The 26,257-nt window shown below is 49.1% G+C and overlaps 1 protein-coding gene across 1 annotated transcript; it reads right to left on the bottom strand.

The window, feature by feature from the left end:
- Nucleotides 1-22,099, bottom strand: LOC119431956 (myeloid leukemia factor 2-like). Its single transcript, XM_037699394.2, has 4 exons — nt 21,738-22,099; nt 12,169-12,279; nt 1,455-1,576; nt 1-322 (listed from the first exon to the last, which is right to left on the bottom strand). The coding sequence occupies exons 1-4, from the start codon at nt 21,954-21,956 to the stop codon at nt 190-192; spliced, it is 585 nt and encodes a 194-aa protein (XP_037555322.2). The 5' UTR covers nt 21,957-22,099; the 3' UTR covers nt 1-189.
- Nucleotides 22,100-26,257: the final 4,158 nt, after the last annotated feature.

Raw genomic sequence — 26,257 nt, 5'->3', positions numbered from 1 at the left:
CGCACAAGCGCGAAATACACGGGGTTTCGTGGCACAATTTCTCTTAGCCAGCAGCAGCGTGTGTGTGGGCCTCAAGCTGCGGCTGCACCGCGAGCGGAGACCCCGGCGAAAGACGGTCACAGACGCAGTCGCGGCCAGGGGTCTGACAGGACGTCGAGCACCGGGCGTCCCTGACTCGGTGCCACCGTTTCAGTTGCGGGCCATGCGCCGCTTCCACTCGCTCTCGAAGCCGCCGAGCTCTTCGTACGGGATGTTGACCAGCTGCTCGGTCTTCTCCTCCTCGCCCGTGAACTCGTTGCGGCTCTTCTCGCTCAAATGCGACCTGCCCGTACAGAAGCAGCGTGTGCCGTAGTAAAAATCACGCTCGATGCTCAATTGCATCTCAACAGATGGTACGCCGAGGAAAAGAGACATTCGATAAAAAAACAACGAAATTACTGTAGGGAGTGTTGTAAGGGGATCGAGGCAAGACGACACAACTCGGTCATCATTACCGCCGTGTTTTTCTATTAATTTTTTCTGTTTTGCTTTTCTCTTTAGAATCCAGCCTCCGGCTTCACGTTCGATGGCGCGCAGTTTATATAACATGTATTTTCAAGTGTATGCGTTAAAATATGACGTAATTCAATACAGTACGTTGCGCTCGGGAGAAAGTGAAATTCATATCCGCCTACATATAGACAAATAAAAAAAAAGACAGATTGAACTGTAGTTGACCTCTACGTAATGCAAAGCATTCTTGATTTGTAGAGAACGGTTGTATAAATAACCTAAACGTTGTGTAGCGAGCGGTTATGTAAATATTATATGCTACATAGTGTTTCTATTTATAATAAAACAATGTGTTTAATAGCAAAATTTTTGAATGAAAGGACACTAAAACCCAGTGGCACATACGCAGCACTCGGAGAATAATGTTTCGTACTAAAACAGAAAACGATACACAAGATATACGTGTTGGTGGTCTAGTTGGCTTATGATATAGGCTTAAATATAGCGCAAGGAGGATATGGACATGGAAAGACAGAAATTTCGTGTCAAGTGCACCTTTAACGATGATACAAAGTGCTTACAAGCTGTTCTGCTGGAGCAACTGCCAGTATACCTGTAAGGACAAGCAGTTGCTCCTGTTTGAACAAGTCCCCGATGAAACGGATTCGATCCCTGCCTTTCTTCGTCGGGATGTACGTGAACTGCTACAAATGTAAATTAACGTGATAGAAGCAATGACTCCTGCAAAACCATACTGAGTCAATAAACGAGGGAACACTCGAAAATGGGGTTAAATAAGAGAAAAGCACTTCCGCCTTCGCGACTGCTCTTCTATGTAGTTTGAAGGGCAGTGCCGCCCCACAAATGAGTTATTTGCTTAGAGTGTAGCGGAGGGAGGGAGAGGGAAATAATTAAATGCAGAGAGGAGAGTGTGCAAAGGAACAGGCAGCGGTCCTGCGTACCGGTCCCCGATGTGACGCCCCACACTCAGTTGCCGAATACCGCTACGGCTGTCCTCGTAGGTTTCGATCGTCGCCATGGCGCCGTTGGACATCTCGCGGGAGAACGTCGTGGCACGCACCACCTGCGTGCATTATATTGACACATGTACTTGGTTACCTTTCTCCGGTGACCACTTTTCATCGGCTAACAAATGTTAAACGTTATTACTCGTCGCAGGCCGCACCTGCCCGTATCGGAAGTTCCTCGAATGTCATCGACGGTTCTATCCGTTGTCACCGAACATTGTGTAAACTGGCTGTATGTGCGACGCGAATTGTGTAGCGCTTTCTGGAAGGCACGCGGGCACCAGCGATTACGCTGGAACCTTCGACAAGCCATGTATAAAAGCCGATGCGCTTACCCGCTGATCACATTTTCGACGATCGATGACTTTTCTCGCCGCTATCGTTGTGCTTGACTGTTGCTTGTTTCGCTGGGCCCAAGTTCGCCCAATAAAGAGTTAAATTTGTAACTCACGGCTTTGACACTGTGTCGTTCTTCAGCGTCACTACCACGTGGCATCTGGTGGAGGTGCTTTTGCGTTCATGTACCGGAAGCCCCCGCAAAACCGTGATTCAAGCCCGAACCTCAAAGACAGCACCAACGTCGCCCCGAACCATAGAGCATGCCTCAGACTGCAAAACCTGCCCCTGGAGTTAGGACTTCTACCCGTGAGGACCAGGAAGACCAAGTCGGGAGCCACGATGACGAACTCAGCATCGTCAGCAGCCATCGTACTTCAACAGCCATCGACGGTCTGTGGATCATCATTTGAAGACCCTGAAACCTGGCTGGAGACGTGCCAAAGGACCGCGAAGTTAAAAAAAAAGGAGCGGCGAGGACAAGCTGCGCCATGTCTATTTTTCTTTGGTTGACGCTGCTCGGACCTGGTTCGAGAACACAGAAACCACCCTAGTGACGTAGGACCGATTTCGTGAAACCTTCTTGAAAACCTTCACGAGTATCTTACACAAGGAAAGGTTCTCTTCGAAACACGAGTACAGTGACCGAACGAGAACATGGCAACCATCACGGAGGAGTTGACTCGCATCTTCCGCGACGCCTACCCCGACATGTCTGAAAAGAGAAAGTTCGGTTCCTGATGCGGGGTGTGAAAGAACAGCTGTTCTCCGGATTGATACGCAACCCACCCAAGACCGTCGCCGAGTTTGTTTCAGAGGTCACAGCAATCGAGAAGACGCTCGAAATGCGCACCAGGCAACACAACCGCCGTGTGCTGACAACAAACAACGCCGAAGCTCAAGCGCTTGGCGCCTACGACCTGCGCGAGACAATCAGAGCAGTCGTACGGGAAGAGCTGCAGATGTTGTGCCCAAGGTCGCAGCCCCACATAGCCTCTTTCGCTGACATAGTTAAGGAAGAGTTTCAGCAGTCACTGTAAGTAGCAGAAGTTCCGGCATCGCCGCAACTCCACGTGGAAGCAATGACCTACGCCGCCACTAGCTCGCCCGCCCGTCACCCAGCGCAACTACCCAAGGAAGACAGATTTATGGCGTGCTGCAGAACACTGCCCGCTCTGTTATCACTGCGGAGAAGCAGGCCATGTCTACCGACAATACTACGAGGGTTTGCCGTGAACGCGCCGCACCCACATCAAGGGGAGCGGTCTCGTAGTATCGCCGACTACCTCGCCGCCAATCAGTGGAGCCCTTGACGACCATCCCGTTCGCTGTCACCAGGCTACTACCTGTCGCCGCAGCGCCGACAGTACACTGGCCCAGCCCGGGGCCACTCCATCAGCCCATATCTGGAAAACTAAAAGCAGTAACCGATGGAGGTGCGGTTGCTGTTCGTCGAAATGACGAAGATCCTCCGTCGCCGACGACGACGCCGAAAAGACTATCTTGACGACATAGTAAAGACACGCCGCCATCAATACGAAGCCTCGAAGCCACGACTACGTCGCCTATACAGAAGACCTGTTGACGAGACGTAACAACGGGACCACCACGACGCCGTGATCCGACGCCATGGTCTAACCGCAGTGCAAGGCGAACAACCACCGACCAGGAAGTGCTTCTCGACGGCCACAATGTCACCGCTCTAATGAACACAGGAACTGACTACTCTGTCATAAGTGGATCATACGCCGCCCTATTGAAGAAAGACAAGACTGCGTGGGACGGCCCTCGAATCCGGACAGCTGGAGTACACCTGATAACGCCAAATGGAATCCGCACCGCAAGAGTTAAAGTCCATAACCAGACTCACCCTGCGACGTTTGTTATTCTGCAGCAATGCTCAAGGGTCGTAATTCTCGGCATGGACTTCCTGAGCCAACACGGCACAATCATTGACCTGAAGTCCAAGTCGATAACGTTATCCGAAGACTATGCGATATCACCGGAGAGCTCTCTGAGTCACCATGCGTTGAGTGCGCTTGAAGATCAAGTCGGCATCCCGCCTCGCTCCAGTATAATTATTTCAGCCGGCAACAAATCACCAGTAGACGTAGAAGGTGTCGTCGCGGGCGAACAACATCTGCTGCTAGACCGCGAAATTTGCGTCGCAAGTGGAATCGCTCGACTGCAAGGAGGAAAAGCGAAAGTAATGCTGACTCACTTCAGCCAGGAGCATAATAAACACCTCAGCAAGGGCACGACGATCGCATACATTGAGGTAACTGTGGACACCAGCAGAGGGTTTGTCCTCTCGGATTCTGCCACACCTACCTCGATGGCCATAGTTCCCGAACCAGCCTTCGACATCAATCCGACTCTCCCCTATGAGTAAACAGCAACAGCTCAACAGTATTCTCCGACAATAAAAAAGACTGCTTTTTGACGAGGATTCGACCAACTCCAGTTGCCAAGCATCTCATAACAACTGAAGAATGCGCTCGGCCACTCCGTTAGAGCCCGTACCGAGTTTCGACGCGAGAACGAGAAGCCATAAGACAACAAGTCGATGAAAAGCTACGCGACGAAACCATCCAGCCTTCGAAGAGCTCGTGGGCGTCTCCTGTTGTCTTGGTGAAGAAAAAGGACAGACAGCCGACACTACAATCTTCGACGACGATACGTGGAACACCAGCCCGGCGACCGTCTTTGGGTTTGGACTCAGATACGCCGACGAGGACTTAGTGAGAAATTTTTGCGACGCTATTTCGGAGCCTACAAGATCATGCGACGTATTGAAGCAATAGACTATGAGGTCGTGCCAGACGGCATTTTTCAATCACAGCCGTGCCGCGCACGATCTGAAGTGGTGCACGCGGTGCGGCTTAAGCCTTTCAACGCCCACTGACGAACTTCGTTACTTTATTGTTTTCTTTACTACGGACGTACTTTTGTCTTTCGCTCTTGTGTTTGTTTGCAGCATCGAGGCGACGCTATTTAAGAGGGGGACATTGGTACGTGTACTTGTTCATCTTTCTCCGGTGACCACTTTTCACCGGCTAACAATTAAACGTTATCGCTCGGCGCAGGCCACACCTGCATGTATCGGAAGTTTCGCGATTGTTATCGATAGTTCTATTCATTGTCTGTTGTTTGTGACCAAACCTTGTATAATCTGACTGCATGCGCGACACGAATTGTGTAGTACTTTCTCGAAGGCACGCGGGCACCTGCGATTATGCTAGAACCTTCTACGAGTCATGTATAAAAGCCGATGTGCTTGACCAACACCACCTAGATAGCACGAGGCCTGTTCACTCAGATCCATGACGTCGTGCTACCTGGCCCGACAGCCATAGAATCTAATGAGGATGCTGCGGAGTGAGCTAGCAGCGGTGATTTCGACGTCACCGCTTTCGTTTACGCCAGGCTTGGCAATGGAAATTTCGGGCCAGGTAGCATGACGTCATGGATCGAAGTGAACAGACCTCACCTAGGTGGTGTTGGCTTGACCAACACCACCTAGGTAGCACAGGCCTACGCACTCCGATCTATGACGTCATGCTACCTGGCCAGACTGCCATATAATCTAATGGGGATGCTCCCGCGTAAGCAACACTGATTTTGACATCACCGCTTTCGTCACGCCAGCCTTGGCAAAGGAAATTTCGGGCCAGGTAGCATGACGTCATGGATCAGAGTGCGTAGGCCTGTGCTATCTAGGTGGTGTTGGCTTGACCCGCTGATCACATTTTCGACGATCGCCGACTTTGCTCGCTGCTATTGTTATGCCTGAGTGTTATTTGTTTTTCTGCGCACAAGTTCGCGCTATAAAGGGTTCAATTTGTAACTCACAGTTTTGACCCTGTGTCGTTATTCAACGTCACTACCACGTGACAATATAAGGCACAAATAAAAATGCTTCATGCCAGCCGGCGCGCCAAGTACATGCGATAGCGATGTTGTTTTAGTCATCGTCATGCGCGTTTGAGAACCCAAAAATTACGTAACTCCTTATATCACACTGGGCGAGGTCTGTAAGGAACAGACTTGTACGTAACGAATTACACGTAATTACTTACTTGTAATCAGTTGTTTATTGGTAATATTGTAGTATAACCATAACTGCGTTTACTCAGTATCGCTGTCTGTATTGCAATTACTTTTAGCAACCGATTACATGTAACCAATTACATTTTTGACAAAACAAGCGCTGACAGGCGACGCAACTTTTGGAGCTTAAATTTGGCCGGAACTACATAGCCAAAATGAATGAAATCATGTACATGGGTTACTTCCTTCCCACAATCAGCGTTCTGTAGCTACGCCTGAATCACTTGAACATGGCAGGCTTGCAGATTTGCACACTTCCCTTGGAGGTGCAACTCTGACCTTTTCTCGTAATAAATTTATTTTCCTCGCTCCAGGAAGCGCTTATATGCAGCCTTCACAGGTGATAAGAGCTGCTGCTGAATTACTCTTTGCTTAGTGCATGCAGTCTCTGACTTCTCTGATATAGAAGTTTTTCGCAGGTAAACTCATGTTTCTATCTGTTCGATATTATGTGCACTCATATGCAGCTATTATGATTGTAGCACACGAACAGTATCTTTAAGCCTGAATATCATGCAGTATTATATTGAATTACACTACAGATTTGGACACCTTTTGAACGAACGGTATTAAATTACATTACCGATTTCAACACCTTTTCAACGAAAGCGAACGTTTGCTGGCGTCCGTTACAATTAGGTGTTTAAGTCTAAATGGCTAACGATTGAGGAGCACCGAGAGGAGATCCAACAGATGTTGGCCGACAAATTTAACTGGCTCGGTAGCGATGACCATTTGGACGTTGATGCCAGGGAATTACATAATACGATTTCAGTTTTTCACTGGCTGTATCGCGAACGCATTCCCCTAGCCCTAGCAGCAATGAAGCCCTGCGCTTCATAGATAACTTAGACTTGATCATCCCGGCACTGAATAATCAAAATCGTTTGAGCAAGGTGTTAGCACGTTGCTGCACAGCCCTTCTCTCCCCCGCACATATTGAGCGAGATTTGTGAAGATAAACAACTTGTGGAGGATGCATTGAAAGAGCCAGGCCAGCTTCTTCTAATTATTGTTTCTGTGCAATGTTAAAAAAACACGGAGGACATCAACTTTTAGTTATTCGATTATTTTTAGTAATTGCTCATCTACTTTCGGGGGGCAGTAACTAGTAATCGTAATCAATTATTTTTGAAAGAAGCAATTGTAATTGTGATCGGTTACTTTTATTCTGTAACGTGTACAAGCCTGATAAAGAAGCATTACATCATTCGGCTGAATAGGTATCCGTACAAGACGCCTTCTCACGACATGAGAATTCCCTGATGCTTAGACGGTTACTTTGTGATATACGTGTTTACTTATGCACCAAACACGCTTTCCGCAGTTCGAAAGCCCCGGCCACAATGTGGCGTCCATCGGCGACATAATAATAATAATAATAATAATAATAATATAATAATAATAATAATAATAATAATAATAATAATAATTTATTGTACGCATCCAGTAAAAATAAGTACAAGTATCAGACTTTCCAAAGCCACATTGGGCTTGACTGGGAGCGCCTCGCAGGCAGCAACAAACTGCTAAGGATTCTAGAAAACAGGAAGGGAAAACCAATTCGAACAACGACACAAAGCACATAAAAATAAAACAGAGGCAACGAAAGTACAGATTGTAGTGGTTACGTCTCTAAATTCACATTCAACTATAACAGGGAAAACCAAAAATCTTAAGCCCACACCCAAATTTCAAGTTGGCCGACCCCCAAGTTTCAATTCGTCCCACCCCAAATTTAAGTTGTCCCAACCCCAGATTATAACTTGGCCCATCCCCAAATTTAAGTTGGCCCACCCCTAAATGTAAAGTTGGCCAAACCACAAATTTAAGTTGACCCCCAAAAAATTTCAGGTTCGCCCATTCTCAAATTTCAAGTTGGCCCACTCCCTAAGTTGGCCCACCCCAAGTTCAATTGGCCCACCTTCAGATTTCAACTTGGCCCATCCACAAATTTCAAGTTGGCCCACCCACAAAGTTATATTTGGCCCATCCCCAAATTTCTAGTTGGCCCACCTCCAAATTTTAGGTTGGCCCACCTGTACTGCCACATGTATTTTCTAAGGAGCCTTATGTATCTCTATGGGTATTTCTTTTTATTTTACTTTTTTTTCTTTAGATTGTTGCTTATTGCTTTAAAAAGCTACCAATCATTCACATGTACACTATCATAATGATTAAATGTCCTAACTTTGTAAATTACGCATTTTCGGGCAGATAAAAGGCATTACACGTTTCGCGTGACAGGCCTAGGGAACTCGCCAAAGAAAGCTTACGCTTTAAAAAACGTGCGGCACAGCAAAGTGCACAGCAAAGAAGGTGCAGTAAAACTTGCAAACACAAAAAAGACAAATAACACAGAAAAGACGATAGATCATGGTTCTTACTTCAATCGCACTTCTACATCTTGCAAGGAGTGAACAAAATTAATAACTATCAGAGAAAATGAACAAGTGCCCTAAGAAAAAGAACTGCCCAATAATGAGGTAGAGTCAATATTTCATGCATTCTTCAAATATTCTGCAGGAAGTTAAGGAACTGGTCAGCTTAAAAAATAAAAAAGAAGGAATCGGAAGAGCAAGTCGACAACGTATAGCCAATGCTATTACGCTATGTCATATACACAAATCAGTAAAGAGCTGTCCTCGACTCACGACTCCGGGGCAAGCATCCTGTCAGGGAACATACTAGCATATCTCGCTAAGGGCCAGGCAGCGTGCCACACATAGGGTGCTAGACCCAGTGTACGTAGGGCGAGTTCATTAAACAGTCACTGCCTTTTCTCATAAATGCCATGCGATGCACTGTGTTAAGGCCTCCGTAAGAGAACACTTTGAGCGCTTGGCAGATGGCCTCGTGCAGCGCCGATAGCGACGCGCTGTGGTTGCGCTTGAAAACAGAGAGTTGCGTACTTCTTTCGTCAACTGATAATCCCTAAATTCCGCACGTTCGCTTGCTTCAGTTCCTTGCTAATATCCTTCAAACGATGTCGGCACTCTCATACTTATATCGCGGCCGTATGCCATGCGCGGGCCATCCGGGTGTGTCAATCGATGACATGCACCTTTTGCCCGAATGTTAGTTCGATAGTTGAAATGTAGAATTTTGAGGCGAACTGTCGATTTTACTTGTAGGCTGTAACCCAAAGCATGGACTGATACCAAACTGTGATTAGAAGGCTTAGGGCGCTTCATGCTTTACGACCGTGGCTAGGAATATGTGCATGTAATACATGCCAGCAGCTGGCAGAGCAGCATCATTGGCTCCTTTTGGCCGCAGCGCGCTAAGAGTTGTACGCAACGAGAACACTGCGCCCTGCACTCGCGCATTAACTTTCATAAAAAAGTGGAGGACGTTTAAGCTTCGCCTTTAAGAGTGGAACACAATAGCGTTATCGGGCCTCGTTCGCATCGCATTTTTCTTTCAGTGGGCTTAACTGCAACACAGAACGTGGGAAAGCCAGCTTACAAAGACCAAGCTTACACCTATCCCCTTAAAGTCGGCTTCACTTTTAAACAGAGGTGCATTGCTGGGAAAACGCTTTTCGAGGGGCAACATAAGTCGTCTTGTATTAAAATGTGCAGGCCCTAGCACCTTTTTTTTATTATTAATTGTTTGCTATTGCCCCGACATGCCCGCCGTGGTTGCTCAGTGGCTGTGGTGTTGGGCTGCTGAGCACGAGGTCCCATGATCGAAGCCCGGCTACAGTGTACTAGAAGGGAGCTTCTAGTACACTGTAGCCCGGCCACGGAGGCTGCATTTCGATGGGGGCGAAATGCGAAAACACCCGTGTACTTAGATTTAGGTGCACGTTAAAGAACTCCAGGTGGTCCAAATTTCCGGAGTTCTCCACTGCGGCGTGCCTCGTAATCAGATCGTGGTTTTGGCACGTAAAACCCCATAATTTTTTATTGCCCCGACGCGCGCACGAGTCCAAAACGCGGGCGAAGTCCCAATTTGACCTGCCCAGGATGCGAGCGCTATCTGGAGGGCATTTTCGCAAGCAAACTACCCGAGCGCGCCGCTGTTATGAATGCTGGAAAAAGGGTTTGTGTTTGAGTTTACTCGTAACAGAATTATATTTTCTCGTACATTCAAATTACAATCCGACGCCACCATGCCTGTAGGTTGTGGTTAAGTTGTACTTTAGCATTTCTGTGATGAATTTCATTGTGACAAATTCAATATTTGTTCACCAGAACCTTGCGCCACGCGGAGGGCCTGTGTGGTCGGGGTGGTTGCGGATGGTTTTCTACACCACGGACGCCGACATCCACGCCGGCGCCGACGCCAACGCCGGATTTTCTGCGACACGGGGCCCTTAACGCGATCGGGTTAAAATTTCACGATACTACTTGCGGACTAAAGCCTGGAGTAAAGCGGCTAGATGTTGCCAGACTTGTACACGCTACAGAAAAAATACAACCGATGGCGATTACAAATACTTAATTAAAAATGTAATTGATTACAGTTACCGATTACTGCCCCACGAATGTAATTGATTAATTATACAATAGTAATCGATTACTTCTACGTTACAATACTCCGAACCTTTGTTAATATTGCATAGATACAGTGAACTGAACGAGCTGGCCTAGCACTTTGAGTGCGTTCTCTTCAGCCCTTCATACAATGCTTATCTGCACTAACAATTTGAAAAAATTTCTTCGGTGATCGTCCCTCTTTCTTGCTGTGAAGACATCAGCACCGACACTGAAAACTTGGTCGAGGAGGAAAAAGAGGGAAAGAGATGGAGCTTAGCCCGTTCGCTCGATGTGCGCGACGCTGGGCGGAAGGGCGTTTTCATAACGCACGCATACAGATACAAGGACTTGGAGAAGACGCACCGGTTGAGCCAAATAAAAGCTGAAAATATCGCCCGTATGTGATTTCCTGGCTATAAATTCTTCAGCATCCTTCGCTATCGAGACATACCTGCACCTGTCAAATTCGTCAGCACACATCTGGTGGTGCGGTGAGTAAAATGAGGAAATAAAATTATTGCTAAGCTTACGGGTTTGCCTGTCTGAAAATGCGCGTTTACAAGGCTGTTGCCTGACACGATCTCGGGCGTTCTATTGTAGCTTTCTCCAAATTCAGGTTTTCGAAGCTGCATTGTTTGTTACAGCTTGTCTCGTCATTAAAGTAACTAATTACATGTAATTGGTTAATAAAAAAAGCAATTAAATTACAGGGAAAGCCACCGAGTAAACAAGGTAATCGTTAAATTACAACATTGCCATAAAATATGATTGATTACAAGTAATTATTTATACGCAATTCCTTACGTACAAATCTGGACGTTCCCAGGGCTGCAGTTAGCAAGGCTCGCATTACAAATGTGCGGCGATTACACAGTTTTCGTTTTTATTCATGGGCGCGCTAATGCTCTATGTCGCTCACTGCGAACAATCGAAAAGGGTTTGTGCATTGCAACAGGAGGAAGCAAAGTGAAAGCCATAGTTTGAAAATATTATGTACGTTTCCTATGCCAACTTTGGAAGTCAGGAACATACAACCAATCCAGTAATGGGAGTACCGACTAGTTTTCTACTCGCAAGGGGCTTAGCGCTAGCGTCTATTCCCATGGCAGCCTTCGTATAGTGTCATTCTCCAGGGAGGGTATTCTGTGAGTGTCCGCCAAGTGGACATGTCCATTTCTTCTGTTGCTGAAGCGTTGATTGGCTGGGGGCGCCTGTCTTTTTCCCACGCGTACCCCAGCCCAGCCAATGAGAACTTCAGCTGCAGACAAAATGGGACACTAACAGAGTAAATACCCCCCCAGCGCTCAGCCCCGCGCTCGGCTGACTGAAACACAACGCTCAAAATGCATCCAAATAATGGCGTCCGCGTGATGGAATCCTTGAATGAGCATTTTGAGGCACCTGCATGTTTGACCTGAGCGGCTCCGAGATGTGGTTGTGGTACAGTCTTTTAACACCGCCTAGTATACTGTCACTCTAAGACATGTTCTGTAGGGGTGTTGCAACTTAAATCTAGTGGAAATCTGGAAATAATGTCTGATTTTGGTGCACTTACTGCTCCCAGACACTTATAAGCATCCAGCAAAAGTGCTCTGCTTCTAGCTTACGTGACCAGCGGCTCCAAATCTGCCTACTCAGAAGCAAAGTATTGCAGTGACCGGCCGAAGACCCCATCAGAAGCGTTGAGCGACGGGCGTGCTTGAGGTTCAGCTGCTTACCTCGGCGTGGCCGCCACTGGTGGTGCTCCTCTGCTGCACCACGGACCGAGTGGAGCTGCCCCTCTCCGAGGTGCAGGTCACTACCGTCTTGGCGCTGCACGAGCTCTCCACCTGCGCATTTGTTTTATTCGTGCTCTGGAAGCGATCTTGGCCCTACAACTAAGAAACCACCAACAATGTATGTCACGAGGTGGGAGCCGGACGGATTCGGCCCGTTCCCGCCTCCGCTGAACCGTCTTTGAACGGTCTCTCCCTGAACGCGACTTGCCAACCAAATTACATGTAGAAGGTTTTAAACCCAGGATATCTTCCAGTAGCAATGATTCTTTACTTTAAACAAATATATTCAGACATTAGCACACACAGACATAGAAAGGACTGTTTTTTTTTTTAGCTTTATGAGAGCATCAGTATCGTCTGGGAATCTCCTACAGTAATTTGATATATAATAATCGAATCTGAAGTTCATCTGTAGAAAATTGCTGCCGCACCTTTATTTTCTACAGATCATTAGATATCTACACATCACTGGCGACACGTGTAAATGGCAGTCTGTGAAACCTTTGGACTTTCGAGCTTTATTGCACTTGTGCTAATTTTGCGAGCAGTGTTACGGGTAGCCAACGGCGCGCCGTGCACGTTCTTGGAGGACATGCAAAGCACTTTTCACTTGTGTTTATGCTTAGACAATTCTCTTCTTTGACCTATCGTAAAGAACTGGTGGAAGTGAATGAAATTACTAATAAATGTGCGTTCAACTCAGGCCTTTGCTTTGCAAGCACTTACTTTCATCACCACTCGTAATAAAATTTATGTACGGGGTACGTTCGTATTATGCGTACCAAACATTTGGAACAGGCGTAAACGATAAGCAGCAAAATGTACGCACGTCTCTCTAGCTTTAGCGGAATATAAAAACGTTTTCCCGTGTAGTAACGTGGAATACTGCTAGGGAATCCAAACAAGAATGGCAGTATCCATTGGGAATGCTGATTGAAGCACAGCAGGGACAGGCTGTCTGCATTTTAAGGGACACAATGCGCATGATATTCATGCGGAGCTGGTGAGGAAGTACGATGACGGTATGCGTACACCGCACACCGCCAGCTCCGGTATAATGTAGCGGATCCATTCGCTCGATTTTATCCCTTTCTTATCATCCACCACTCACAACGCATTCCTTGAATGCATCTCGGTGCTGTCACATACGCCACTGCCGTCAGCACCATTTTATTTGATCTGCCGTTTTCTGTAATTAATGCGAGGTTCTAACACGCGCTAGAATGTTTATTATATATATATATAGGCTGCTGCTGATCATACGTGTGTGTGTGTGTGTGTGTGTGTGTGTGTGTGTGTGTGTGTGTGTGTGTGTGTGTGTGTGTGTGTGTGTGTGTGTGTGCATGTGCGTGTGCGTGTGCGTGTGCGTGTGTGTGTGTGTGTGTGTGTGTGTGTGTGTGTGTGTGTTGTAAAGACGAAGTGAACTTGGGCTCCGCGCTCGCGAGGCGGGCTCTATAGAAGAGAAGACGACGAGGAGGATATAGAACAGCCGGCCCAGGGACGGGTGCTGTCTCTGGGTGTCCCTCTTTCCTTTACAATGGCGCAGTCGACGCAAGCGCAGTCTTAAGGCGCTCCAGCCCTCAGCACCATGCTGCGGAGGCCATGCGTCCTCCGGCATCTCGCCGCCCAGGGTCCTTCCGGTGAGGGAATGCCGTCAACGCTTCGCTTGTCATGGATGCCGCACCTGGGACTACCTGGATCTCCGAGCCTCCAAGGCATGCCGTTCACGTTGCATTGGACATGGATCCTCGCCGTCGTGGGTGCCTCCTGCGGCCAGGGAAGGCCGTCCACGCTTCCCGTGCTCTGGATCACGGCCCCATGACGTCATCGTAATCTCAGCCAGCAAGGGATGCCGTCCACGCTTCCTCGGTTATGGATCCGGCCACCCTACCACCGTCGCAAGCAACCACCGCACCGCGCGGGCGCGGCGTCCAAGTCTCCTCGGCGGGGCCAGGACTCTACTTGCGATGTCGTCCAAGCCATCGCCAAGCTGACACAACTCGAGGTTATGACGAACGCCTTCGCATCCGTCAGCGGTTTCGCGGTTGCACCTCATACTGAGACAGCGCTTAGGCCCCTCCGTCTTGGACCCGTCCTGCCTGAGAACGCCGTCCACACTTCCCTTGGCGAGAATATCGTGCCCGGCACTTTTTCGACTCCTCAGCCACCAAGGTATGCTGTCGATGCTTCCTTGGTGGTAGAACCGGCTGCCGCGACTACCACAACGACCGCACTGTCCGTGGACACCGGCATTGGTTCCTCGGGTAGCTGGACAAGCAGCCTGGCAGAGATGAGGCACTGTGACTTCCAGCAACTGGCTTGCGTAAAAATACCCCCGTTTCGGGGCTTTGCTGATGACGTCATCTTTTGGATTCGCAACATCAATGCCTTGGGTGATCGTCAGGCCTGGCCAGATCACACACGATGGCTGGTTGCAGCTAAACGACTTTGCGGTGCCGCCAAGGCATGGGACAACTACGCAGGCATCAAACAGGGGTCGTGGCCTGAATGGAGCGCAGCTCTGATAGCTGCTTTCGGCCCGCTTCCTCGTGCCTGCGGCGAGTCCGACCAGCGCCTTTCTTCGCACGGCGCTCCTGAGAGATACAGCCTCGACGCTGCGGCAGGTGCACCCTGCGTCCCTCCGGCAGGAAGGTCCGCAGGGTGCCGCGACACAGCAGCCGGCTCACCGGGTGTCGCCGTCGGCTTCATCCCAGACGGTGGGTGGGGAGCGCGTGGCGACCGCCGCTCCTGCGTCGACCAACCACCGGGCGGCGCATCACCAACCGACACCACCGGCTCCACCACAAGCTCTGACCACGGAGCAAGCCACCACTGCTGCTTCGACTTGGCAGTCTACGCCAGCCGAGGTGCTGCGGCGGCAACCCAGTGAAGCTCGCGAGTTGCACTATCTCGGCGCTGCAGCTACACCCGGAAATATTTTGGTAGATGAGCTCGCAGCCTGCTACGTGGTAGACAGCGGATGCGAGCCATTTTTTCTACTGCGGATCTCCAACACTACACCATCATTGGTAGAAACCGTGACCACATTCCGTCCGCAGCAGTCTGTGGAGCTGCTCCCGAATTCAATGCCGGAACATATGGAAGCACCGACTCCTTTAGTACTTGAGCAACTAGCACTCCAGGAACCCGACATGTCCACGGATCGCAGCATGCAGAACCGTCCGGACCTGCCAGATGCTAGAACTTTAACGCAGTCATTGGCCGAATGCGTGGCTCTTCGCTCCGCGCTGAGAGAGACCTCGCTGATAGAAACGAAGGCGAGTAACACGCCTGAGACCATCATTAAGACCTGCCCGTACACAAAAGACGCGCGAGTCGTGCCCAGGGACGCCTTGACAGAGAGACACTCAAGACGCTCAAGAGACTATTGAAAGTTACGATCACAAGAGACCGCAAGAGATATGCAAAAAAACAGATGCGCAAGCAACCATCGGTTTCAAAGCGGAAGACCCTAATTTTTGTTCCGCATTCGGGTAAGAACGAATCATCAGCAGCAGCAAGTATTTCAACCAACTCAGCGTATTCTAACACATCGGCGAAACTTGATCAGTCAGCGGCAGCATGGAAAAGGTGCACGAGACAGCTGAGCAGAGCAGCCGTTCATTCTCCAGATTCTTCTGCCGTACGTGCACATGTGCAACGGGATAATCGTCGGCTAGACATGCGACCAGCGCGCTGCAGTCAGTGCCGCCCGCCAGAGAAGCTGGTTGCGCGCTGGACGGCTCACCAACGACGGCCTGACTGCCTGGACAAGTTGCTTGGTTGTAAGCGTGCCGGAAACTTGCAGCGTGGCCGAGTGTAACGACGAGTGAACTAGGGCTCGCGCGCTCGCAAGGCGGGCGCTAGAAGAGAAGACGGCGAGGAGGATATAGAACAGCCGGCCCAGGAACGGGTGCTGTCTCTGTGTCTCTCATTCATTACAATATATATATATTGGTCGCATACGCAAGTCGCACGCTAACACCTGCAGAGAAAAATTATACGATTACCGAGCAAGAGTGTCTTGCCGTTGTTTGGTCCGTCCAAAAATTCCGGCCTTATCTGCACGGCCGCCACTTTACGGTCGTTACTGATCACCACGCCTTGTGCTGGTTGGCGACGGTAAAAAATTTAACGGGCCGTCTCGGCCGTTGGATACTTCGTTTACAAGAATACGACTTCGACGTCACCTACAAGTCTGGAAAGAAACACCAGGATGCCGATGCTCTCTCTCGTTGTCCCCTACCACCGTCTTCAAACACTGCCTGCTTACCACCTTCCGTGAGCAACCCGCCGGACGTCTCTCCTGCATTTCCTTCACTCGCAGCTCTCGACCGGCTCCCACCTAGCCATTCTCATACGTTTGCAACTTGCCAACGTAGTGACCCCTACTGCCACTCCGTTATGGAACGTATTCGGGGATCCTCTCGCACACCTAACGCTCGACTCCGTCGGCAGTTGAAGAACCACAAGATTCAAAATTCGGTGCTATACCGGTACGTGTTTCATCCCGAAGGACACCGTTGGGTCCCTGTAGTTCCCCGATCACTTCGGACCCAGATACTGGAGACCTTTCATGACGATCCCACTGCCGGTCACTTCGGTTTTCATAAAACCTATGAGCGAATTCGCAGCCGCTTCTCTTGGCCTGGACTTGCAACAAGCGTAGCAAAATACGTGGCTTCCTGTTCGATCTGCCAACGCCGCAAACGACTGACCTCACCTCCGGCTGGACTGCTACAACCTGTCCCGTGTCCTGAAGCTCCTTTCGCAGTAGTTGGTATCGACTTGTATGGTCCACTACCCTTATCGGCTGGCGGTAAACGATGGATTGTCACAGCTGTAGACCACTTGACACGGTACGCTGAAACAGCCGCACTACCTTCCGGTTCCGCAGCGGAGGTTGCCTCCTTTTTCTTGGAAACCATCTTTTTACGACACGGAGCCCCACGTATTCTTTTGAGTGACCGCGGCAGGACCTTTCTGTCTAAACTTCTCGACGATGTTCTCCGTGCGTCCAATACCATCCATAAAACGACTTCCAGCTACCACCCTCAAACTAATGGCCTCACAGAGCGCTTTCATCGTACGCTGTCCGACATGATTTCAATGTACATCAACCCTGATCACACCAATTGGGATGTTATTCTCCCATTCGTCACCTTCGCTTACAACACGGCCGTCCAACGCACAACGGGGTACTCGCCCTTTTTCCTTGTGTATGGTCGTCAACCAATCACTGTCCTCGACGTCTCTTTCTTTGACGTCCCCGTGCCATCGTACACATCAACGTGTGAGCAATTTGTTTCGCGAATTACCCAGTGTCGCCAACACGCCCGCCTCAACACCGACGCCAGTCAACAAGACCGCAAAACTCGCTATGATGCATCCCACCGTGTCGTTTCCTTCCAGCCTGGAGACGAAGTGTTGCTGTGGACTCCAGTTCGCGTTCCTGGTTTATGCGAGAAATTTCAGTCCCGTTTTGTCGGGCCTTACACAGTTCAGGAACAGACTTCGCCAGTTAACTATCGTGTCGCGCCCGTTGTTACGCCTTCGGACGGCCGCTGCCGTACCACAGAGATTGTGCATGTTTCACGTTTAAAGCCTTTCATGCGGCGTTCGCCGCCATAGCCAGCGGCCAGGTTGGCCGCTTCCATGCGCGGGGGTAATTGTGTGAGCATTATATTACCCCTTCATCTTCTTCATCTGTATATACTCATCATCATGGCCAGCGCCATTCGCTTCAGCGCGCGGCCTGCATAATAAACCGTCGAGGTTGAACAGCTATCTCGCAATATATATATATATATATATATGAAGAGATGCACTTGGGCTCGGGCGCTCGGACGCCGCGTGCTAGGGGGCGAACGAGGGGAAGTGAGGAAGAAGCAGATAATAGAACAGCTGGTCCAGGAACGGGTGCTGTCTCTGTTCTTTTGTAATATTGTACAAAGTTTTTAAAGATAGCTAGTGTGTGGCAGATAGCATAATTGTACAGGGTATGTCCGACACGAGTCGCATAATAAAAAGTTATTGATCAGATCAGTACAACACATTAAAAGGCTTCAAAATAGGCTCCTCCTGCGTCGATACATCGCTTTCAGCGAGATTTCCAGGCATCGAAGGCGGCACCTGAGGCCTCCTCCTGAATGTCCTTTAAGAGCCTTGGTGCAAGCCTCTTTGACTTTGTAAACTGTCCCGAAATGATGTCCTTTCATGGGAGTCTTCAAGCGCCACCGGTAGACGACGTTCTGATAAACAATTATCACCAAAAGCCGTCTTTATCATAGGAAATACTTTCACTGCGGACTTGGTGAGTTACACACAAATCTTGAAGACAATCCTTTGTTCCAACGAACGCTTCATTGCTGCGTGCACGGGAAATAAAACGAGATTCACGGAAAAGCCTGTCCTTACTCTCCAGATGGTAGCAGACGATAGAGCGACCGCGCGTGTGTAAGCAAACTTCCCCATCCACCAATCCCAAGCGGTCCTAGCTCGCTGCGACGTTTAGTCGCTTCGCCATATAATCACTGACATTACTTTTCGGACACACCCTGTAGTCCTTGAACTGGATTGCTCGAAACAGGGGACATTACTCGCACGATAAATCAAAATACGTAATCGACTTATTAATAAAAATTCACTAATTACATTTTAATCAATTACTTTATGGCACGTATTGCAATTTACTAATTGCTGTCGGTACTAATTGAAGCCGAATGTCTGCTACATTAATGCGCCTACTAATCTTGTGCATGTGACCAAATGAATTTGTTTACATTGCCCCTACTCGTGCCTTCTCTTTTTTTTTCATCTTTTCGTCATTTTGTTATGCCATGCCGTTTATGTCACCTGCCCACCAGGTGGCGTTTTTTCAAAGATTTACGCGTTTCTTTAATAAACTCGAAGTGAGAGTCAACGCACCGTACGTCCTGAGGTTTCCTTTCGCTGTCTGCGTCCCTAGCGCTGTTTTATAATTATGCTGCCACACCAACTCGCCTAGATGTCCCTACTTTTTCAATCATTACAATTAGGTTCACGAATTTATTTTCATTCATATTTGTTTGATTATTTGTTGTCCGGTGCTCAAATCCGCCGCTGGCTGTCAAACTAGGCCTCTGGACAAAAGGTTTGGAGACCACTGATTTAGAGCACCGTCAAAATGGCTGTTTTTCGGCCAGATAAACACCTATTGACGATTCAGCCTTTCATCAAGAACAAGACTGTGCCAGGACATTTTACTGCCCAGACACCCGCCGCGGTGGGTCAGTCTGCTAAGGCGTTGCGCTGCTGAGCACGAGATCGCGGGATCGAATCCCGGCCGCGGCGGCCGTATATCGATGGAGGCGAAATGCAAAAACGCTCGTGTGCTTGCGTTGTAGTGCACGTTAAAGAACCCCCGGTGGTCACAATTAATCCGGAGCCCTCCACTACGGCATGCCTCATAATCAGAACTGGTTTTGGCACGTAAAACCCCAGAAAGAAGAAGAACTGCCCAGACCGAAACTGGGAGCGGCGTTATTCACTCGGCAATACCTGCCTCAAATAGTCTGCAACAACAACCGTCCCTGACACTTGCAGCTCTAGAAAGCCGTGACCTTCTATTTGAGTGCCCGGAATACTAATCACGAACGAGAAGCACTTGACCAGAGCAGCTGAATTTGAGGGTGCGGAGAGAGAGAACGGGCGCACGTTTGGCAACAAGGACGTCCCTGGCGGGGTTTTTCTTTTTTTTTTTTTGTGATTGAGATATTGACTATAGGTTATAGAAATAGCTGCCATGCCCCGGTTGTGCCCGAGATGATCTCGTAGGCACAATATAGCTCTCTATATAATACATGTATATTGATCAGATTCCTCACCGTCTTAATTTTCTTTCTCGCCCGCCTTCCACCAAAGCCGAGTAGCATCGACGCCTCCTATAGATGGCGTTGGCGAATTTTCTGCGACACCAAGGTCCTGTCATTTCTGTGCATTATTCAGTGCAGGTCTTGTTCAATCTTCTCGGTGCTTATCCTTCGCATCATTCCGGCCAGCGACATCCTCAGCGTGGCGGTATATTGGACCGAGCTCGTACCGCGCCGCGGCTTATATAAATCCTCCATCGCGCCCCCTACCGCTTTGCGGCGCATTTCCTTCCTTCGGCTAAAACAAGCGCGTCACTCCTTTATCTTTATTCATCACCTATTGCGCATCGTTCTGCGTATGTCCTATAGATTTCCCTCCACCCACCGTGGCGCATCATAGTGCATCATAGTCAGATCAGGCTTTTGACATGTAAAACCCATTTTTTTTTCTTACAAAGAAGACCGATACAGCTGTGTACGACACGAATGGCGCCGTCTGGAAGACGCAATAGCGTAGGCTTAGCCAGTCACACCAGGAACAGCTAAAATCCCTATATAAGAAAATTACCGCCATCTACTCTTTCCTCCGCCGCCTCCTCTCCTAAAGCGCTTCTTTTTTTCTTCACTTTTTGCTTGCGAAAGCCAAGTCGACGGTGGCGCACCTAGAAAGTCCACGTTGAAGCTTTCAGGCCGGGCGCGCGCCGCCGCCGCCGCCGCCGACTGCGGCTGCGCAGAGGACTTTCAACATGGCTCTGAGGCGGAAAAAAGGAAAATATAAAGAAGTGAAAAGCGCGCGCTATCATCGTCCAATCGGAGATACAGGAGAGAGAGAAGCGGCGTTTATCAAAGGATGGCGGTACTTTTCTTATATAGGGACTTTAGGAACAGCGTCTAGCCCGAGCCCCGCTTACGTAACGCTGGCGGCCCGGCTGCGGAGCTCTACACGGCGCACTTCTTCTTCCTCACGCTTTTTAATTTCTTTTATCTTTAGATTTCCCACCGATACCGTATGCATGTATGCGAGGGAAATTTGTTTTTTACGAAATGTGAAACCAATCAACTGTAACTGATTGTGAGCGTACAGCACTTTGGTGGCACACCTCTTGCGGCTTATTACGTGCCACGAATGAACGGACAGGACCTGGCTCATGATTGATGTCGCATTAAAGATAGGAGCCGGTATAATGCCGCGATTCGATGTTTTCTCTCGAGAACATATCCCTTTTTGATGAAGGAAAAAAAATGGAATGTATTCTTTCCTTATCACCCACCGTTCGCGGTTGCCAGGCCTGGTGATAACATGAGCGGAGCGCCGCTCAGACCACCGTTGAAAGGCAAGAAGAAATAGAATAGGAATAGAATCGTTGCGTTATCTCGACACCGAAGGGCGGCACCGAAGGACATAATGAGCTGCTCGAGCGGCGCGCTAGAGCTGACAGTTTGAGTAGCGCTCGTCAAGGTCTATGGAATATTCTGCGGCAGCAGATGATCCAACAGACGTGCTGTATATACTCCTCCCGTTGGTCTCGTTCAAAGGAGACGTTTGCACACGACACGCAACTGCACTCATCTACTCCTTGGAGGGCGAACCGGTTATCCGGTAGTCTAACGGCTGCATTTAGTCCAGCTTTCCCCGAGTGTGTCATCACGAATCCATACCGTTTTGCAGCGGACCCTGAACGTGTAGTCACTGGCGACTGTGGCTCGCACCTTGCTCTTGATGGTGATGGACTGCCGGAGCCGGTGGTCCCCGCCGTGGCCCACGGTCACGTTGCCCTGCATCTGGTCATCCGACGGTGGGTCGCCACTGGCCGGCGACTGGGCCCGCCGCGCCGCCCGCAGGACGCCCGTCGGCGTGCACTCCCTCGCGCCGCTCATAGCCGACGAATTTGGGCTGTCACCTCCGGGGCCCGGATTCCGACGATAGCGATGGTGTGGATTTTATTTCCCCCAACCGATGGCTCATACCCGCTATGGGGCATGACTTTGTCGTTGTCGATTTCCTAAAGCGACCCTAGAGAGAGAGAGAGAGAGAGGGCGAGGGGGGGAGGTTAACCAGATGCGAGTTAACCAGAAGGCACTCGGCTTCTGAGCGTAGGATCGAAATTCACAACCGCCAACGTATTTCCTTTCGTATTTACTGTTTTTATATACATTAATTTCTTTATAGCGATTGCTATAAAGAAATTAATGTATATGGGCGAAGTTAGAACGCAGGCGAGAGCTTGCGTGGACAAGGAACGCGCGCATAATACAGGCTTCCGAGAGTGAGATCGAGGGTGACGTCGCGTCGCGATGATGCCCTCTCCCCTTAAACGACACCTGGCGGGCCAGCGCCGCAGCAGGTGTACCCTTTCGCCCGCTCTGCCCTGTCGATCGCACGCATGTACGTGACGTGACGTCGCAGCCAATGGGAATATTGATGCCGTTTCGCGGCTACAGACGCCGGCTTTTTCGCTCAATGGACCATTTGATGTATTCGCATCAAAAATCAGCAGCAAGGACGTTCCAGTTAAGGGCGTTCCCACATGCCAGTCAATCGCAAGAACTTCATATAGCGCTTGCGCGGCATTCTGATGCGATATAAAGTCAATTCGATGCTGTAGAATTTTTCCTTTCGACAGAAGCTGGTCGTCCAACTGGTTGAGCACGACGGAATGCCATAGTCTCTGTACACTGTACTGCGGGCACTGGCACAGAACATTATCTATTATTTCCTCGTCGCCGCAGAAGCCGCATGCTGCAATGTCAGCCATCACCGTGCGGAACGCGCACGCACTGGTAAACGCGACGACCAGCTATGTAGCCTACATAAATAGGTTGAGCTGCGTTAGTAAATGAGGCTTATAAAATAAAAAATAAGGCACTTTTAGCGTGTATGGAAGCTTGAGTAGTCAGAAAGGATTGACAACGAAAAGCGAGCGGTATAACGCCGCCTTCAAGTTCCCGCACCAGCACGCCGAGACGTCACAGATTCTGATGCCGTCTGCTCGGGCCTAGTTAATCGGTAAACACGGAGTAGACTGCATTCTAAAGCAGCCGAAACTGAAACCTGTCCCTTTTACTGAAATTAAGAAATTTGGCTCCGCCAAATGCGAAAAAAAAATGAATTGAAATTCATGACGTCACACTGACGTAACTGCGCTGGGGTATCGGCGCGAGAATAAAGAAATGGATGTTCGGTCGATATTCTCTTGTATAAATTAGCGTCATACCACAAAAAATAGACTGAAATAGACTTTTGGAAAAACACTTTACCGCTATAAATTGATTAGGTGTTTCTCTTTAGTGTCCTTTTAGCATATGACACATACCGATTAGGCGGATTGGCCACACATCGAAAAATGAAATATATCTGGCAACAAATTTTACTTCTTCATAAAACCGGAAAGTGACTGATGTGGAATTTCAATATTCGTTTGAAATTTTTGAAATTTGTTGGTATCCCCTTTGAAATGGGGCGGTGACAAATAGTCACCTAGCCTGCTTGACTCAATCAGGTACACGCTTTTCAGCCTAGCATTTTGTCTGCATCTCCCTAATCATTTTTATCTTCCTCGAAACTTCTTTACCTACCTTGTATCGTTACCTATACCAGTAACGGATCCAGTGCTATCAATATATTCCCTGCTTATAAAGCGAAGCTTTCTTTGCGAACCCCCCTGCTCCTCTCTTGCTGACCGTGGCTGCCGCCTGTTGCTGCTGCTCGTGCGTTCTCACCGCTCACACTCGGCTACGGGACGGCGGTGCCATGTAGGAGTGATGGCTCACACTACTTCGCCCGCAGCAGTGGAAGATAGAGGGGGCCGGGCTTGCGCACGCCGGTCGTTGGCCCCTGGTGGAGAGGGCGAGGGGGCCGTGACGGGGAGAGCCGCGATGAAATGAAAGAGAGGGCGCCGGAGGAGGTGGCCTCACGTTGCGCATGGGTTGCGCCGCCTAGCAACCACGTGGTCTCAATAAAATATCTGAACACATCGTTCGGTTTCACTTTGCACTCACACTGAATAAACGCAAACACGTGTTTTAGCCCTTCTTATGCATTTACGGTAAGCTTCGCTGTATGTATATTCCTACAGGGCATGTTGGATCTGCTGCATTTTTTAGGCGCGATGCGGATCTGCTGCATTATTTTAGGCGCATTTTTCCTGCGCTCGGGCTGTCGGCGTCTCCTGTCGTCGTCGCGGTAAGCAGGCGGCACGTGCTCGGTCGTCGTCGTGGTCTTCCACAGCTGCATGCGTGGCCGCTCGTCATTCCAGCGTAGAATTTCGCTTCTCTTCTGTCGTCGCAATGAGGAGGCCGAGTTTACGGGGTTATGAGCCCATTAGCGGTGCATCACTGCATGCTTCGCACCTCCCCAGGTTTCACGTTAGTGGAGCTGCATTTCTCTCAATGGGTCTCTCGGCACGTGTTTGCGTTCATTCAGTGAGAGTTCTGTGCAGAGTAGCCAACCGAACACTTAACCTGGTTAACCTCTCTGCCTTTCGCCTCTTATTTTCCTTCCTCCCTTCCTCTCAATAGGTCATTTGACACTTAAGCATAACATTTAATTCACCGCTTAAACCGAGCCTACGACTTAACTTGTGCTAACTGTAATAACTAATAAAAAATAAGACAGTAAGAAAGGCGTCCATAATGGCCAAATTGATGAGGGAGTTAAAGAAAACAATGATGGTTTCGCTTATACTTCAAAAGACATCATGAAGCCGGAATACAAATTTTAATAGCGGAGCTGTTTAAGTCAGCCGTAATGTGTGCCGCCTGCCACTGCATTGCCTAGCAACCACCTGCGCAGTGTCGCGCGCTATGCTCGGTAGAGAGAAAGAGAAAAAGAGAGTGAGAGAGAGTGCTCGCGTCGCGCGCTATATAGGCTCGGGAGAGAGAAGCAACCGCCTCGCGGAGCGTCGCGCGCTATGCTCGCGAGAGAGAAAGAAAAAATGAAAGCGAGAGAGAGAGAGAGAGAAATAAGTTGTAGCAGCACCAACGAGGCAACGCGCAGAGGTGCTGCCGACGCCCACGGCCGGGCTCGACTGGCGCGCGCGCTCGCTTCTCCGGGCTCGACTGGCGCGCGCGCTCGCTTCTTACGGCCTTCGCATCGGGGCTAGTTCATGCCTATCGCCGTTGCTTGGAGGGGGGCGCTGCGACCCCACCCTCTTGCTCAGCTGCTCCCAGCCGATCTGTGCAGCGCGCGCAACGCTGGAAGATTGGGTCGGGCGCGCTTCTTACCTCACCGTGCGTTCAAGAACAAGTCGCCTAATTGTAGAGGACTCGTAAATGGTTCATCTAGGCTTCTTATAAATGAATGCAGTGTAACTGTATTAATACATCGAGCTTCTTTAAGTTCACTGGGGCTGCATGCGCCGGGAGAACAGCTCTCCGCCATCAAATCCATTTTGAGGATGAAAATAAATATTTATTGCTCGTATGCACTTACAATGGTTGCCATACTTTCAGGCGAAAACTTGCGGGCACAGTAGCTCACAAATGTGTCTTATTCACAATTACAATCTAAAGTGTTTCCTTGGCGACTTGTGTACATAGGCCGAAGGCTTGTCGTTTTCTTCAGTCAGTTGGTTTGACTGATTTACAAGGAGCATTCTCAGAAACCTCTCGGTAATTAGATTTGCGGATCGTATCGCATGACTGTCGTCAACACCTTCAGGGCAGCTCAAGATGGGAGCGCGTTGTAAATAGGGCTGCACTGCTGCAAATAGGGCTGCACTTCTAGTACATACATTCTTGCGTGGCAGGTGTTCGGAGGCTTTATCGAAAAAAAAACGCTATTATTTATTATATTTATTTTATAAATACTGCAATCACCATGCGGTGATTTTAGCAGGGTGGTACAAGCATAACGAATACATTGGTATGTACAGAAAATGCACACGTTAATAAAGAAAACTGTTATTGAATAAATACAAAGCGTACAGGTTGGTCACACGCAACGTTACTCTAAAGAAGTAAAACACTGTCACTGCAAACATGGCACAAACAAAATAATGTCACTGTAAACATGATAAAAAATAAGTTAATGTTGGCGCAGAGACGACGTCATTGTTTTAGCTGGTTCCAGTCCACTATTGTGCGCTGAAAAAAAGAATACTTAAAAGAGTTGCTGCGTGAGGAAAAAAGAGTTATAGTGAAATTATGTATTTGCGAGTAGCGCATCCGGAGGAGAAGGC

Source organism: Dermacentor silvarum, chromosome 10 (assembly GCF_013339745.2).
Source record: "Dermacentor silvarum isolate Dsil-2018 chromosome 10, BIME_Dsil_1.4, whole genome shotgun sequence".
Classification (NCBI taxonomy): Eukaryota; Metazoa; Arthropoda; class Arachnida; order Ixodida; family Ixodidae; genus Dermacentor; species Dermacentor silvarum.
Note: the sequence above shows the minus strand (reverse complement) of the source record. Positions and strands in the feature narration are given on the sequence as shown.

Bases quoted from the DNA above. Each gene is read 5' to 3' on its own strand.
- LOC119431956 (XM_037699394.2), bottom strand. From the start codon at position 21,956: ATGAGCGGCGCGAGGGAGTGCACGCCGACGGGCGTCCTGCGGGCGGCG. The intron at 12,280-21,737 runs GTATGGATTCGT...ACAAATGCGCAG, and splicing joins TCAGGGTCCGCTGCAAAACG to GTGGAGAGCTCGTGCAGCGC. The intron at 323-1,454 runs GTACGCAGGACC...CTGTACGGGCAG, and splicing joins GGGCGTCACATCGGGGACCG to GTCGCATTTGAGCGAGAAGA.